We start from the raw sequence: 18,652 nt of genomic DNA on the forward strand, positions 1-18,652 counted from the left end.
AAATTAGGATTCAGTCAAAAGGCCTCATTTAAGGACCTAGAAGGCCACATGTGGCCTTAAGGCTGCAGCTTCCCCACCCCTGGCAGGTGGATGGACTCTGGAGCCAGATTGCCTCCGTTAACGTCACAGCTTTGCTACTTGCTAGCTGTAATCCCGGGCAATTTATTTAACACATTTGTGCTTCCTTAATAAAATAGAGGTAATAGTAGTATATAGCTCATGTGGATGTTTATGTAACAAATTAATTAGTCCATGCAAATAAAAAGTGCTGGAATAGTGCCTGACAATGCTAGGCACATTATAGACATTCAACAATGCTGGCTATCATCATCATCAACATCATTATTAAATGCAGTTGATGCAGAAGAACATTTATGAGGCCAATCTTTATAATTCATATATTCATTCATTTTACAAATATATTGAGTGTCTACTCTTACCCCAGCATGCGTCAAGCTCTGAAGATAAGGCAGAAAACATTAATGAATTTGAAACTCTAGGGATCTCAGGAAAACATCAGACCATAACATTTAGTCGGGAAGGACTTTCTTTCAGAAGTTAAATTGATATAGACCTACTTGGCACATTTATAGAGCTGAGACAATCTAGATAGTTAGCATGTTCCTTACATAGATTGAGTCAAATTATCTGTAATCTTGAGTGAACTTTCTTCAAGAAGAGATTTTCATTTCAAGAGTGGCTTTTGATGAGTGACTCCACAGTACTGTCATTGACAATACAAGAAGTCTATAAAATGCAAATGCTAGATTTATATGAAGCAGAATTAACATTAAGTTACAGGAAGTGAAGAGCCTGAATCGGGCTCTCAGACGGAATGAAAGATTTCTCCAGCCCCTACACTTAGATGGGTCTCTGAGGTTGTATCTATGCAAGTCAAACACTTCTGTTATAATTAAGAGATCATTTCTGGTATATGATCATAGACTACTGTGATGATTTATTACTTGCTAGGTATTGCTATATAATATTCCTGGATAACATAGAAAGCAGTAAAAAAAAATAGTTTTCCAAAATATTTTATCTTTCTCTATCTTCTCCAGTCTGGAGATAAAGGACTTGTAACAATCATTTACATTGCATGATAATGGAGCATAAAATGAACATGAGAAACATAGATACATAGTTTGCAGAAACTTTCCATGTGATTACAATTTAATACTAGATGTAAAATAGCTGAAGTGTGAAAAGGAAGATTCAGTAAGTTTGTTTACCAATAATGTCAACAGAAGATTTTTTTTTTAAGTGTATGTTAGAGACATGACCTTATTTCTTTCTTTTTTTTTCTTTTTTGTTCTTTTCACTTTTTAAAAATTTTTTATAGAGACAGGTCTTACTATGTTGCCCAGGCTAGTCTTGAACTCCTGGTCTGAAGTGATCCTCCTGCCTTGGCTTCCCGAAGTGCTGAGCCACTGCACCCAGCTGAGACAGACCTTCTTACTAATTAAATATTAGAGGCTAAAAATTAGTAAGATAGCCTTAAACTCCATATTTAAGACCCAGAAAGAAAAAATAATGTTCTTTTGGTAACACTGGTATTGATGTATAGTATTGAATTAAGTCAGGTATTTATCACTAATTATTTTATTTTGAATTATTTTAATGTTCTGAAAAAATCCTATCTTAACTGCATTTTAAAATACAGCAAAATCATAACTGTTTTTGGCCAAAACATTTTCATTTCTCCATCTTTTTCAGGTTTATTCCCTGCTGTCCTGAATCTTGCTTCTAATGCCCTCATCATGACCAATGCAACATGTGGAGAAAGAGGACCTGAAATGTACTGCAAATTGGTAGAACATGTACCTGGGCAGCCTGTGAGGAACCCCCAATGTCGAATCTGCAATCAAAACAGCAGCAATCCATACCGTATGTATTTTAGTATTGATTTGTATGGCACTGGGTAGGATCTATAATTGAGAGATTTTGAGGGCCAATTGCATTACATTCAAAGGGCTAGTGATTCTAAGAAGTCCCAGAATTTTTCTTCTACTATGGACCTCTTTACAGCCCCTCTCTGTCATTCAACAAACATTGGAGTTCTTTGTATGTACCCGGTATAGTGACTGGAGAAGGTTCTCCAGCTTAAGTCCTGGGACAGTCATTAGGTTTACTGCCTCTAGAATGGTATCTGATGATGTGGTTATTAACTTGGGCTTTAGTCATTTATTGGTCACTTATGTGCCAGGTCCTTTGCTTGAGATCCAAGAGAAATAAGGTAGGGTATGGTCTTTGGCCTCAACTAGTGAGCAAATGGGCAAGAAGCTGGTTATTGCTATATAGTATGGTAAGTACAAAGGAAAGCATGAGCAGAGGGACCTGAAGAAGAGAGGGTAGGGTCACAAATTCGGTCTTGGTGTAAATGAAGGCTTGCCAGAAAAAGTCTTGTGTAATCTGATAACCAAGGACAAGTACCAGCTGAGCAAGTAAAGAGATGAGAGAGGGGAAGAGAAGGGGGCATGCGAAGAAGAGAGATCAGAATAAGACAGAAAACCTTACTTGCTCAGGGAGCTACAAGTAGTTAGGAATAACTAGAACTGAGAGTGTCAGAGGGCAGAGAGTAGAGAGGGGTATGATACAGAAGGCTGGAACCAGATTCTGAAGGTTTCTAAATCCCCACGAGGAGCATGCTAGGGAGAGGCACCGTGCAAAGCCCTCTTGCTGGCCTCTGAACCACAGTGATATCTCAGACTCATTCATGTATTTATTCAGCAAGCATTTGAACCCCTACTTCTAGCAATGCATTTTACTGGAGCATAATGTTAAATCATATGTAGCCCTTGATTCAGGGAACCTAGAGGGGAAATAGAGAAAAGAGAAAAGTAAATTGGGTGCTAAGGGAACATGTGGGTTCCATGTAGATGCTATGGTCATCTAAGCTTCCTGATAGAAAATGATCCATATACTGAGAAAGTATGAGTTAGTAAGATTGAAGGGCAGAAAAGTATTATAAAAGGAAAAACACACATGAATCTTTAAGGTATAAAACAGCATGATATATTCAGAGAACTATAAGTAGTTTAGGTTAATGAGGAAAGAGTTTGTATGACAAACGGGAATGTGGTATCCAATATTTTAGAGATGGAGGTTGACTTAGAGAAGTACATTGAAAAACCATTAAATATATACCTATATATTGAGAAGGTTAATAAAGTGAATATTTAATTCCAATTGAGGTGAGTTATGTTGAAGATAAAACTTCACAATTATATTATTCTTAAATTTGCTCAGTTATCCTTTTCTCATGCTCTTTCTCTCTATTTAATAGACTTTTTTTTTTAGAGAAGTTTTAGGTTTACAGCAAAACCAAAAGGAAGGTATAGAAATTTCCCATATACTCCCTGCCCCAACACATGTGTAACCTCCTCCATTATCAATTTCCCCCTCCAGAGTGGTACATTTTTTACAATCAGTGAAACTACAGTGACACAACATTATCACCCAAAGTTCATAGTTTACATCAAGGGGTTTACTCTTGGTGTTGTATTAATACATTTTATGGGTTTGGACAAATGAATAATGACATGTATCTACCATTATAGTTCATACAGAGTAGTTTCATTGATTTTTTAAAAAAATTATAGAACTTATAAAAGGAAGAAATTGACATCTTTTTATCTAAAAAAAACTGGAAGGCATCATGCATTTTTTTTCTTGGAGCTGGTTAAAGGGAATGCATAGTCCCTATATGATATAATTTAGGGATATGGAAAACATAACTATAATTGGGGAATTGGGACTTTTGTGATTAAGACTGGTGGTCTTGAATATCACAGAATCTTAGGGGAAAAAGTTAAAATAACCAAAAAAGGCAAACATCAGAAATCTTTCTTACCTATTAATGACTCTGGTTAATTTCTAGAATGTAGGTTGCTGTGGTGTGGGTATAGTATTGGTGAGTGCTGGAGTGTTTGCTATTTCCTATACAGAATGATGAGAGCAAAGGACCTGTCAGAGCCCTGGGGAAACAATAAAAGCTAAGGGAGTTTGGGTAAGTAGAATCAAGGAAGGCGATGAAGAGAAACAGATTTTAAGGAAGGAGATCAGGAAATGAGACATTATGTATGTGAAGCAGGAAAGAACTTTCAGGAGGAAAAAGTAAGCAGCAGTGGTAAATGCTTCCAAGATATTGAATGTGAAAAGTGTAAAATAGATTTCCCTTAATTTTGATGATATGGGCATCCATTGGTCACCTGGTTACCGCAATCAGTGGATCAATGATGATAAAAGCTGTGTTGAAGAGTTGATAAATGAATGCTGAAGAAGAGGGGGATATAGGAATATTCTCTCAAATATCCTTGATTGTGAAAGAGAAGGGAGGACTTTGACAGAGGAGGACATGGTGTTGCCAAGGTTTTCAAAGACAGAAGACATTTGAGCAGGTTTAGGTGCAAAGGGGGGAGGCCAGGGAAGTTGAAGACAAAGTGATGATGGGGTGATGTCTCTCCAGAAGTAAAAAGCTGTGGATCATTAATCACAGGTGAAAGGCTTAAATTAGGAGATATGTACTTTTTAATCGACCAAATCAGAAAGAAAGGAGGATGAGTAGGGGCAGAGAGAAGAAAATATTTAGGACAGAATTCTTATTTGATGGTCTTGATTTCCTCCTTAAGATGTAAGTCTGAGTTATCTACTGAGATTAGCCTCAGAGATTTAGATTAGCCTCTTAGGAGAATAGGAGGAGATCACTGTACCGTAATAAGAACAAGGTAAAAATTTCGTATGGAGTAAAATAGAAGAATCAAATGTTTGGACTGATCTTCATGGAGCATTACAGAGAAAGTAGAATGAAAGGATAAGGTGGCAAGAAAATTGAAGCAAAGGCTGGAGAATAAATGAATTGATCATTTATGAGTTTTAGGTTCCTTAGGGAAGAAGATGAAGCCTGGTGGAGGGAAACAGCCATTGGTTCAGAGACTGGTAGACTGGATGATTTCCTGGAAAATGTGAGAAAGCCTGGAGGCCTGAACGTGGTGGTGGGTGGGTGCACTGGAGTGTGCAGAAGTATGTTTAGCGTGGCTGGGCAGAGAGGGAGAAATAGATAAAATATGTAAAATCATGCATGTGTGTTTATGTATGCATGTATATAAATATGTGTTTATATATTTATTAAATAGATATTAAAATAATATATTATATAATATATATTATAACATTAAATATATTTATGTAAGTAAAATATATATTTACACATGTGAATATATATTTATACAGAAAAGGAGAGAAAGAAGTAAATGTGTGCAATCATAGAGACAGGATGGAAGGATGATGGGAAGATTAGGGTGGAAAATAATTGAGTGGAGACTCTCGGTTGGAAAAATGGATGAGATGCATTTGCCAAATTGACTCCAAGAGCTACTCTGTCACTCACTCTCTTCAAAGTTCTATAGGGTCTCTTGTATCTCAGTGGAAGACATTCATATTTAGGCCATCTCATTCCATGTTTTCACACTGAGACCAAAAATGAATAAATTATTTCAGTAAAGCAAGATGCATATATGTTTTGTATTTCCCCATTTTTATTTACTTTTAGCATTTTGTTGTTTTTTTTTTTAACTTGTCACAGTCTGGATTTATTTCGTGTGATCAATTTAAATGACCGGCTTCATTGAATTTCACAATTATGTTTTGGTACTAGAAATTTAGAAAAACTAAAACTCCACAAGAATAAAAATCTAGCAATAAACCACATGAATATATTTTAGTAAAAGTTGGAGCAACAGATGATCAAATTCTACAAATTCGATGGAACTGCTAGAATAAATCTGAAAGGTCTGCACTTAATTACCATGCAAAGAAAATGAAATTTGAACTTTCTGACTGTTAATAGATTGTGCTTCCCAATTAAAAACTAGCAATTTGAAAGGTTTACCTCATCAATGACTCCCTAGCCAGTTTTCAGATGCAGTTAGCCCTTGGATTGACTTGCACAGTTATCCCCTGTTGAGGATATTATACATTTCTATCTCCTTTTAAATGAGGGAAATATGCCAACAATTCATCAGTATTTGCAAATTAATAATGATTAAGCTTTCATAATGGGGATTATGGTTAATTGTTGATTCATTTCCCAGTCCTTTTTTTCATGACTAATTCTCACATCAATTTGACCTGAGGTGGCAGATATCAAAATTTCCAATTAGACAGCTTCTCTCACAATTACTTAAGAGCCATGAATTTAATTTGAAAATGTGGTTGTGTTTGTGTTTTTCTATCACATATTAAATACATAATCTGTAAAGAAGATCTAGGGAGACGTTTGGGGAATGTTTTCTGTGATATTTATTTTTCTTTAGAAGCAATGCCAGTAATATTTCATTTATAATTCTGATTCCTAATATGCCAATTTCAGCACCTACTTATGCCATCAGGGGTTTTTATTTGATATTTAGTTATGCTTCTGGTATTTGCTGTCATTATAAAGACCTGACACCTCCCCAAGCCTCAACAGAACAATTTAACTAACTCTAATTATTAAATATATTCAGCAATTTTGCTTTTCATTAATGAGGCATCATGCCTCATTTCAGTAGACTACTGTGTGATAAAACTTGGTACAAAGTCCATCCACCTGTTTAGTTGAATTAAAAAATTTACCAATATAAATGGAATATTTTCGTCATGTCTTATATGCTCATATTAAGATTTAGAAGATGAATATCCATATTTAGAATACTAATATGCCAAGTAACTCAAAGTCATAGGATTTATGTTTTCGTTTAAAAGTTATAGCAGGCTATGTAAATAAAATTAATGTGTAATACAAATGTTCACAAATTTGAAAATGGCAAATTTAATGAATATTCAGTTTTTAATAAAAATTTTTCTTTTAAAGATTTTTCTTTACTGTCAGATTCCTATTGCATTAAGGACTTAGTTTTGTTTGATTTGTATTATTTTTTCAAATCTTTTATTAAGTGCAATTTGTCTTAAGGTTCAGAACTGTACATTTTGAACAGATGCATAATTTATTTTACATATGTGCATAGTAATAGTTAAAATATTAATAGTTGTAATGTTCATTGGTAACCTGGTGAGTAAAGGGTTACCATCTAGGGAGTTTTCAATGGTCCATGGCAAATTAGGAAAATGAAAATGTTCCATATTTTTCATGAAAATAAAAGGGATACATTTTAAAGAATTGTCCTTCATTTTGATATTACGGTTTTTAAAAACTGTTGTTGGCTTTTAAAAGTCCTTTATTTTATGAAATAATAGTGATGGTATATTAAATGATAGTAACGGTAGATTGGAGGTTATTATTACTTGGAAAAATGAAAAGCTAGAATGCCTATAAGCAATTCTACAAATCAATCTCACACAATTTTATCTTTTTTTGAAATTTCACTTTTTTTCTGAAAATTAGAATCTGGAAGCCACTGCTGTGGGTGGATTTTGTTATTCTTATTTCAGAGATGATACACAGAGTTTAAGTGATTTGTTCACGGTCAGTTAAGTACCAAATGGTAGAGTCAGGAGTAGTATCTATCTCCTCATAGGCCAACTTTCCATAGTCCGAATCTCTTTCATTACCATGGTATTAGAATACATGGCTAGATTACTGTATTATGCAGGTAAATTGAAAGTCCACAGTTGTTCCTCAAAGTGATGTGATTTGTTCGTTATCTGAGGTATTCTTTCAATTTAAGAAAGGGTTGCATTCTAATCTAAAAGGTTATTCATAGTCCATTCATTTGAAACATCTTCCCAGAGAATTAGTTTTAGAAAGTTCTCAAGACTGACACCTGAAGGGTACTTAATCCATAACAAATAGAAGAGCACCAGGGAGGGTCACCTCCACTTTGTTTACGTTCCTATGGGCAGATGTGCTGACTTCTTCCAAGTGAGATGTTAGGAACCAAAGTACCCTTAATTGCAGCCCTAGGAGTAGAAATAGAACATCAACAACCTCCACTCCTGCCATTCTCACCTATCTGTGAGTGAGTCCTGCTTAGAGGAGGAGAAAAGAAACAGAACTTGTGTTACTTAGAAAATGAGAAACAAAGATTTCAGACCAGGACTAATGACTAGGAACCAAACTGTACCAAGAGCTCTGGCAGCACAGGGGTAGCTGTTGTAAGATACATGGAGCTGAGTTGGAAGAAGTGAGAATCTGTGAGGTTTGAGGACTGTAAGAAGAATGGGAGCTATAACAAAGGTCTATGGGGGTGACAATGACTGTCCAGGCCCCCTCTTTTCTATCACCAATCTTCCTTTGTATTCTCACAGTAGTCTTGTCCTCATCCACCTGGGGTAAGGGTGAGGGAAGATCCATGTTTTGTTGGTAAGATGGAGTTTTGTACCATCATCTCCCTGCTTGCCATTATTGTCCAGATTCCTAGAGTTAGTGATTATGGGAAAAGGCAAATGCTGGCTAGAAGGTTTGGGATATCTTTCATTATATTATTAAATAGTAGTAGAAAGTTGGCAAGTTAAAGACTGGCTGCAAAAAGCCTCTGTAGGGGCCAAGCGAAAACTTCCCCATCGCTCTCTGAAGATTTGCTGAAAAAGCAACTGACAAATGACAGATTAACAGGAAAGGCGTACAAAATTTATTTTAATGTGCACAGCACAGGGGAATCACAAGAGGATGATTATCCAATAACCCAAAGGGGTACGGATGCTTATATAATATACCCTTCTTCATAGAAGAGATAGAGCAAATATGGCAGTTTGGGGGATAGTAAATGATTTTTAGGGGATTTCAATGGGCTTGGAGAACATACAGTGGCCTAGGACAAATTCTGTGGACTCACAGAACAGATAATGGTTTGTGACAAAAGTCTGTCCAAGTGTATTGACAGACTTCAGTCTCTTTTCCTGCAATATGACTTAAATTGATGAAAACATAGGGAAAGGACCAGAGGTAATTGTTTTCTTCATGGCGGGTCCAGACTTCAGGTGGATAAGGGAATATCAGACTAAAATTTCTTCCAGCATCTGCTGCTCTCCAAGGGCCTTTAATTTAAACTAATCAGCATACCAGGGTGCCGTATTTTGGGATATCAGTTTCTAAGTCCCAGCAGCTCATGGGATGGATTTAACGGCATTTTAAAACCAGATACATACTGGATTGCCCAAGCCTTGCTAATAATGAATGTGTCAGAAGGGCAAATCTTCAAGTACTTTTCAGCCACAATTCAGGATTCTATGTTTCTGTTAACAAAGTTGAGGGCAGACTAGTGCTTCCTCAAATAGTTTTTAGTTTTTTTTGAATGATTGACACATCAATTAGATTTCAATATAATTTCTTTACATTTAATTTCTACAGTTATCTTTGAAGTTGCCCATTTCAATTGGTGGCCAGAGTGCTGGGCAGCTTGTTCTCCTGTAGCCTAAAGCATTTAACCATTTCCTACTACCTGGTACAGGGCTGTGAAAAAGTTGTCATTGAATAAATTCTGTTGAAGATATGAATTGCTCTCTTTTTATATTATTTTAATGTTTGATGTCTACATGGTGATTGTTTTCACTTAGTTTCACTCTTTTACTTTAGTGAACCAGCTATGAATTAGTTACATGCTCTTTTTTCCTCCTTTCACGTGCTGCTGCTGACTCAACAGAGAGACACCCGATTACAAATGCTATTGATGGAAAGAACACTTGGTGGCAGAGTCCCAGTATTAAGAACGGAATCGAATACCATTATGTGACAATTACACTGGACTTACAGCAGGTATAGTGCCTCTTTTTTGTAATTTTTCCACTTTTGAAATTGTATCATGCATTTGCTATTTGTTTAGTCAGTAGTTCCTGGGTGAAAGGATATTCTTTCTTACCAACCTCCGTTATTTTCTTGATCCAATGAATAACGGGTCCTATTTATCTGGCATATTGTCATTTAAAAATACTTCGCATTTACTTCTAAAGCACAACTAAAATGGATTTATGTGAAGGATTTAGAAAAGTATTAGCAACTGACTCTGTTTTAACTAGTTGGAGTCAGTGAAAATACTGATCAACAGAATTTTACATGAAGACGATAATAATAATATCATTTTTACCTTTTCAAATGATACAGTGCTCCCATTCTGCTAATGTGTGCATTTAAAGGTTTTTGGATAATAAGGCTCTTGAGTAAATTGCCTCTTGTTATTGAAAGTTGAGCAAGCTTTGACAGTTGATTTCAAATTAAACTTGGGCCGCTAAATGAGGTAACAAGCCTTGTAGTTATATAAAATTGATGTTGGAAGTTGTTAGAGTTTGTGCTACATAGGCCTGAGTGCCTTCTGTGCTTAATTCCTTTCTTCTTTCTGTTCACAATATTCGGCTCAGGCTGAAGCTATTAATCAAGAGTCACCATCACCCCAAATTATTTAGGCTTACAAATAAGATGAAATCCTGGACACATGTTCCCATGTTTTGTTGTTATCCCCAAAACAAAGGCTGATTTAATTGGCTGGAGGCTGAGACTGGGACATTGAACTTAAATGACCTCTTTAATTCAGCCTATTTCTTTTTCACTCTCTGGCTTCAGCATAGTAAAGGCCCTCAGCCACTTCTCCCTGGGCCAGCATGTAGATAAACCAGCAAGGGAGTTTGGGGTTAGTGCAGGGGTGATGGACAAGATAGTTGATGATGGATACTATACACTTTAGAGGTCATGGTTTTCGGAGGCTGCCATAGTGTGGGGAAGCGCCAGCCAGTGGGCTACATAGGCAGCAGACATTTCCCTAATGCATGACATTTGTCATCAAGAGGACAACCTCCCTCCCCCAGGGTCTAGATCCATTTTGGTGAGGGCTGCATACATTCAAGAGCCACAGATAACTGGCTGGGGAGCAAGCAAGCTGGTGAGTCTCACAGCAGACCTGCTTCTGTCCAGCTGGGAGCCCTCAGGACCTGAGCAATGCCATGGCATCAGGGGCTCAGTGCTGCAGCTTTGATTGCCAGGTGGCATGAATTTACTTTTACCCAGTATACAGCAGCTCTGAGTTAATAGTATTTCCCAAGAAGTCTCAGAGCACTATCAGGTAATGGCAGGACAAACTACCACACTGATCAATCATGTTTTAGGTCAATTAATCCTGTGCATGAATTCCCTGGGGATCCTGGTCTTAAAATGGACTTCATTCTCCTCCTGATAAAAACAACTTGGTCCTTTATCAGTCACAGCAGTTCTTCCCCTTCGTATGATCATTGAAAGCTTCCCAATCAAGAGGGAGTCTGCTGTCCATTGACTCAGGTCATCTGGGATAGGGAATCAATAAATCGTGATGGTTTATTGCTCTGTTTTACTCTCCATTTATTCTTTTAGATTACACATAGAGCAAGGGATTCAATTATTAATATAATTTGCACAAATCATTTATACTGCTCTTTGAGTTCAACCATAATATTATTTACCTGTTATCAAATATAGCAGCATTTTTTCCTTCTAATTTACAACTGGATGGTGCAATTGCAAGTTTTTACTAAATCATTTCTATCTAGCTTGCCTGTTATTCATTCAGCAAGTCAAAGAGTTTACTTGAAAGCACATTTTTCAATAAGGCTATTTGTATTTTCCTGAGTTTATTTTGCAGCCCCCCTTATCCATTTCCTCACAGTATCTTAAGAATTAAGTGGATTTGTTTTTCCTGTTTTCTCCTCCTCCCATTTAGTTTAATAAAGGTAAGATAAGTGAATACTATAAGGCATCTTTTACAGTTCAGTTATCAAACAAGTGACAGAATTCTATTTATAACCCAGGTCCACTTGACTCCAAAGTCTGGAATTCACCAAGTAGAATTGGTACAGAGGATATGTGCTCAAACAGTCCCATATTCCAGGATGGTGTCCACCAATATCCTTATTTATTTCAACTTTCTCCTATTTCCTGAAATCAATCTACTGTGTGTTTAAGAGAAGGGGAGTACAAATAATCTATAAAATGAAATACATCCTTATTTCTACCTGACTCATGATTTTAATTTAGTCAATTATTTAATGATATAAAAGGTTAGAAGGTTTTGTCCTGGAGCTCCTCAGAGAAGAAGGGGCATCATATACTTTTCATTTGACCTTGGGCTTTGGAATAGCAAACTGTGGGGCATGTTCGTAGTACTTATTCAGCTATGGAAGGTATATTGTCATGCATTGGCAACAGAGAACATGTGGACATCTTTATTATGTCACTTCTCACAGTAATCCTACAGGCCAGCTAATATTATTATTTCTGTTGAATAGTTGCAGAACACTGAGACTTAGAAAAGTTAAGTGACTTGGCTTCTTTACAAATCTTATTATGGCCAGGGCTGGGATTTCAGCCTGAATAGTATGAATCCAGACCCCAAATTACGACAGTCTTTCTTAAACTGGGATCTGAAGACTGAAGCCTAGGGAGCTCATGAGAATGTTATATGATTTAAAGGGGACTATAGGTAGTTCGGGTTTAAGAAATACCACACTATGTTCTCTTGGCTTCTATGGGAGAATATAGCTCACATCTCTCTTGTCATAAAACTGAAGTAGATCTCTCATTTTCTAGTATACTCTAGAATGCCTCTAAAATGATGTAACTTCTGTCTTTTCTGCCTACAGCATGAAGGATTAATAGGACATTCAACATAATAGTTTGTAAGATGAGCTAGTATCCAACTGAGAGTAAAGGGTAGTAAAGTTATAGTGAATAGGTAAATATCACTGAATGTTTATCATTGATTCAGCAAGAGATTTTTACCATTTATTCTTTTTATTTTGAAATGTATGAATTTCAACAAGTGCCAGTATTTTTGTTAATATACAAGGGCTGTCCAGAAAGTATCCAGCCATTGTTAATGTAATTTTTCATATTTCTTGGCTGGATACTTTCCGGACAGCCCTCATATATTTGGTTCCTCTGTGAAACACTTTCGATGAATTAGTATCTTAGATGTAACAGCAAACATTGGATTTTGTGGATTGAATCACTATGGATTACACTGGGAAATTTTTTTTACATCTTATTCAAGATAAGCAGTAGAAAAAATAACTATTTATTTAGAAGAAAGTAGCTACTTATTTTATAAGTAGATTGTTTTTAGATGTTTATTTCTAACTTTTCTCAATTCCGTTTATTCATAGCATATCTTAAACAAATAATTTCATCATGCTGTTTCTCAACTTCTAGATTAGCAGAATATGTATTACAATATCTTGGCAAGAAGTTTGAAATAGTGGTAATAGCAATATACCAACTAAATTCTATGTGATAATTATGGTCTAAATATTCAAAATGTCCTACCTAGATACACTTTGTTTAGTATAACAGAATATAATGAAAAACACAGTTTTTCACCTGCTTTAGTTTTTTTTTTTTAAATAATTGATTCAATATCACAAGCAGGATCTGTGGTTAAATATGTTCTCCTTTCAAAGGAATTGTGCTGACATTTTAATCGTTAATGAAGGTGGCAATCAACTTCAGTGTCTATCTTGTGCAGAATATTAGTCCTGATTCGTTTCCACTCATCTCCCTTTTACTCTGTTTCCAATGTAGTAGTCATGGCAATCTCATTTGTACAAAATCACGTCACATCATTTTTTCCACTAAAACTCTCTAGTGGCTTTCCATCACATTCAATGGGAAAACCACAATGATGCACAAGGCCTTATGGACCTTTTTCTCACTCTCTTTCATCTAGAGATCTCCCTGCTTCATTTGCCCCATTAGTTACTTCTCTGTGTCTTGAACACTCACATCTGGCACTATCCTGCTTCAGGGGCTTTGCATTTGCTATTTCTTATGCCTAAAATTATTTTTCACAATTTTCACTTAGACCGTTTCCTTACCTCCTTTTGTTTTTTATTCAATCGTCACCTTCTCAGCAGGGACCTCCCTAATAACTTTGTTTAAAATTGCAGCTCCCTCTCCACTTCCTAAATCACTTCCTTACTTTATTTTTCTCCATAAAATATATCACCACCTAACTTACTATGTTTATTTTACTATATATGTTGAATGTTATTTACCCTTTCTAAATGCAGTTTTCAGGAGGGTGGAGATATTTGCTGTTTTCTTAATTGCCATATTCTAAACACTTAAAATAATGCCCAGTGTATAGGAAGTACTCAATATATAATGATTGAATGAATGAATAATTTAAAACATTAATCTGTAATATAATCTTATTGAAGCTGAGAAGTATTAAGTGATCTCATTGTGTTTCTTATGATAAAATATGCTGTGCATTTTTTTAATTTATGAAATTTTCTTTAAGTCTCAGGTTTAATAACATTGTCTTTATCTGTTCAGGCTGCTATGACAGAATACCCCTAGACTGGGTGGCTTATAAACAGCAGAAATATATTTCGTACAGTTCTGGAGGCTAAAAATTCAAGAACAAGGTACTAGCAAATTTGGTGTCTGTTGAGGGCCCTCTTCCTGGTTCATAGATGGCCATCTTCTTACTGTAGCTTTACCTGGAAGAAGGGGCAAATAAGCTCTTCGGGGTCAGTTTTATAGGGTCATGAATTCCATTCACGAGGGCTCTGTCCCTATGACCTAATAACTTCCCATCTCCTACCATCATTACACTGGGGGTTAGAATTTCAATATAGGAATTTTTGAAAGATGCAAACATTCAGTCTGTAGAAAGCACAAAGTAAATTTTGTCACTAATCCTCTTTCTAAGCATGTTGTAAACTCCAGTCACATTTGTCACTCTGTAAGTGAATTTGCCACATTTATAGCTTTATTTGGGAAAGAAGGTTTTAATTATTTTGACTCTTCTTTTGTAACAGAGAAGTCTGTGACTGTAAATTTTTTTTGTTTGATAGTTTGTTGTTTCCTAGTGGGAAAAAAGTAAGTGTAAGAAAGAAAAGGAAAAAAAAGAGCCATATCATGATGCTGTTTAAACAAGATTGCAAACATAGGATATGTATTTTGATTTAAAATGCTGATAAACTAAATTCTAGCAACATCATGAAAATGTAAACATTTTGTAAATGCAGATCCTATTTGAAATAGAGTCAAGATGTCTGCCCTGGGAAATGCTTCTTGAAGCCATGGAATAAATTAGAGGATTGTTTCTTTAAAAACAGGAACAATAATACATAGAGAAGAGATCTGTTAAAAATCTGTGGGAAAAGATCTGTTAAAATGTTCAAAATCATAGTAATTCTGTTATGGAAAATTTGAACAGGACTTTCTAAAATAGACTGGATGTGGACAATTTTCACAGCTGCCTGATGCCACCCACGTATAAAACAACTGCATTTCATCACTTTGGTGAAATAGTGTGCATTTTGCCATTATAGTCTTAGAGTTTAAGTTTTTACTTACTTCATACATATATTTTACTTATATATATCTTACACTTGTTAAAAAATATATTCTATATGTAATACATATAGTTATATATTAGACATATATAGGTACTTATATGTACATGTATGAGAGATTTTTTCTTAGAAAATGGCTTCATATTTAAGTAGCGGGATAGCATGTGTGTTTTAATTCATAGATAAGACATATTTTCAACATTACTCTTAGTCAACTCTTAAATTTAGTTTACCAACATTACTCTTAGTCTCTAAAATACAAAATTGTCAAGAAAGATTAGAATTCAGCTAAGGAGAAAGGAGAAGTACAATCGTGTCCAGGTTCCATTTGCTGACATATCACTTAGCATGTATCAGTTCATTTACATTAGGTAAGTTGACCCACTTTTATGTTCCTCAATTTGGTCGTGTATAAAAATGGAACTAATAGTACTACTTCCTTATTAAGAGGATTATTATAAGGATAAGTAATGTAATGTAGGCAAATAACCTAGCACATTGCTGCACAATAGTTGAGACCGAATAAATACCACTTCATGGTCTTCCATACTGAAAACAATGCTGAGCAGAGAACAAATGGTCTAGAGTTGTAATGGGAATACTGTAAAAAATCAAAACAAAAGCTCAAAAACAGTTTAATTATTGGGATACTCAGAGAGAGACAAGATGGTTGACCACAAACACCAGCTGCCAGATTATCTCAGAAATAAGGAAAAGTTTTAGATGAAAAAGTAAAAACAAACAATCACAGATCATAGTATAACTCCGAAGTAAAAGTGCCAGAACCTACAAGAGATTCTATGGGGAGACGTTGTGGAGTAGAACAAGAAGGAGCAAGATTTCAGCAGAGGATAACCCCCAGGGGGCTTGGAGTCCCGTGAAAGGGTAGGTGGAACAGGTTGTTTGTTTGTCCCTGGCTCACATCTCTGGCAGTCAACAGGCTCCCGAGCTGCTAGAGAGTCTTTCTACCCTCAAGAGCCCAAAAGCTACTGCTGCCAGTGAACTAGAGCTTCTTGAGAACAAAGCACCTTGAGGCACTTCCTGTCACCACAGACTCGTGCAGAGATGGCCATATTGCTTCTCCACCCACCATGCGCCTTTGTCCTTCCCAGGTGGCTTCAGCCCCTCAGTTTTCATCTTGCTTATTCCCACCCAAACATTTTCCAACTCTGCCCCAGACTTCTGGAGCCACAGGGGACCAGTGGGTTTGGGGGGTTCTGCCTGACCCCAGAGCCTGGACATTCTGGGTGGGCTGCCTCCCAGAGAGAGGGACAGAGATGACCAGAGTGCTAGTTCTCCTCCATCCAGACTCTTTTCCTCCCCTTCATCTCCCCCACTCATGGTTGCAGAGTGATGATGAGCCGGGGCTCTCAGGAGCTGCTGATTCCCCCTCTTGGTGCATCCACCACACTGGGACTTCCACAGAGAGAGGGCTCAAACCTTTCGTCTTAAAGAACTGCAGTGGACTAAGGGGTGCTCAGACTGTGAGCTTGCTGCTCACTGGCCCTCCCTGGTGTTGCTTGCCCAGCTGCTCCATCAGAGCAGGGCACACCCCGAAGCAGGGGGACATCAAAACTGCTTGAGCACCCCAAAGGCAACTCAGGACCAGAACACTCCTCCCTGGCATGGTCAGAGAGTGATCTTTGGGGACTTGGGGACAGGCACACAGGCCAGATCCCGTACAACCAGGACTTGATCATGTTGCTCAGGGGCATGGAGGGGAAATTTGTGAACTAATCTTGTGAGATGAGGGAGCCTGCATGGGCAGAACTCTCTCTTTGAGAGAAAATGGGTAGAAAAATTGTTTTTATTTTGTTTATAGTTTAAAAAATATCAGAACATATTATCAGATAAAATTTTTATTTTTTGTGAATTTAAGGAACATTCCAAATTACTTCTTTAATATTAAAACATACTAATTATTGGAATATTTTGATGGGTTATGAGGAAAGCAAGAAAGAATATTTAAAATTGAGATCATCCTGGAAATTTTGAGGTGCATGAAATTGTCATCTAAATTAGGCCTAAACAAAATCGGTGCTATCCTTAGTAGAAAGCACCATGCCCCTTGTGGTATCTGCCCTGAATAATACATAAGGAGAATAATTTAACAATAATGCATTTGAAAAATATTTATCGATCAACTACTACTTAATAAGCACTGTTCTAAGCCGGAAAGTCTGGCCATGAAGGAAATAGGAATACTTGTTTTCCAGGATTTTGCATTCTCATTGGGGGAGCAAGCTGGGGTGAGAGAACGGACATGGGAAATCAAGTGAATAATTCAGACGTGAAAGTGCCATGAACAAAACAAAACAGGATCTATACTATAGGGAGTGATGAAAGAGCTACTTTATTTGTATGTTCTATCTATGCATTTTTGAGGAAGTGATATTTATTTGAGCTGAGAATTAAATAACAGAAAGTGCTAATCATAGAAAAAGCTGGGTAAAGTTTATTACTAGCAGGAACAAATGAGGTAGACTGAGGAAGAGAAAGAGGCCCAACATGGCTGGAACACAGTGAGCAGGAGCAAAGGTAGCATGAAACGATGTCATGGAGGTATCAAGTCTTCTTAGGTCCTGTAGGGAGGAGTAAGTCATGACAAGGAATTTAGATTTAATTTTGGGTATAATGAGACACCTATAGTGGGGTTTAAGCAAGGTGTAACATGATTTCCTTTATTTTGATAGAAATCTTACTTTGCTAAGTGGAGAATGATTGTAGTCAGATGGGTGAAAACTAAGTGGCATTTAGAAAACCACTGTAATTTTTTGGCAAAGGGATGATGGTGACTAGAGCTTGGTTGATAGTAGCAGAGAGGAACAGAAGTGGTAGGTTGGGACTTATTTGGAGGTTGATATGACCAGATTTGATGATGGAATGAATGTGGAGAGTTGGGCAAAAATGTTGACGCCTAGAATATTGGCCTGAAGTAATTTATCTTACTGAGCTAGTATAGACTGAAGGAGGAGCAGGTTGGAAAGGCTGGGTGGTAATTAAGGGCCTATTTTAACATGTCATGTTTGAAGTGTACTTTAATCATTTAAGTGGAAATATTAAAGAGACAATTGGATTTATGAGTCTGGAGTTTAAGGGAGAAAGAGTAGAATTAGTGACATGAATTGGGGTATCCATGACAAAGAGATTGTATTTAGCACTAAGGCTTTGTTTAAGATAATCTAGAAAGAAAGTGTAAAGTTAAAAGGAAGGTATAGAATTGGTTCCTAGCCAGTTCAAATTTAGAGACAATAAGAGAAAATTTGTCAAGAAAAAAGGAATAATCAACTATGATAATGCAGCTGCTGAGAAGTACATGTTAAACCACTCAGGTACTGAAAATACAGAAAGACAGGGAACAAAACATCTAAATTTCAATGAGTAACATTTT

The 18,652-nt window shown here is 36.5% G+C and overlaps 1 protein-coding gene across 1 annotated transcript in view; it reads left to right on the forward strand.

The window, feature by feature from the left end:
• Window positions 1–18,652, forward strand: part of LAMA2 (laminin, alpha 2) — a 551,451-nt gene that overhangs the window by 1,841 nt on the left and 530,958 nt on the right. The window contains exons 2-3 of the mRNA XM_012660792.1: window positions 1,717–1,887; window positions 9,582–9,694. Coding sequence (XP_012516246.1) covers window positions 1,717–1,887; window positions 9,582–9,694 — 284 coding nt within the window. The remainder of the gene's footprint in view (window positions 1–1,716; window positions 1,888–9,581; window positions 9,695–18,652) is intronic.

This window comes from Propithecus coquereli, unplaced genomic scaffold (assembly GCF_000956105.1).
Source record: "Propithecus coquereli isolate 6110/MARCELLA unplaced genomic scaffold, Pcoq_1.0 Scaffold68, whole genome shotgun sequence".
Taxonomy (NCBI): domain Eukaryota; kingdom Metazoa; phylum Chordata; class Mammalia; order Primates; family Indriidae; genus Propithecus; species Propithecus coquereli.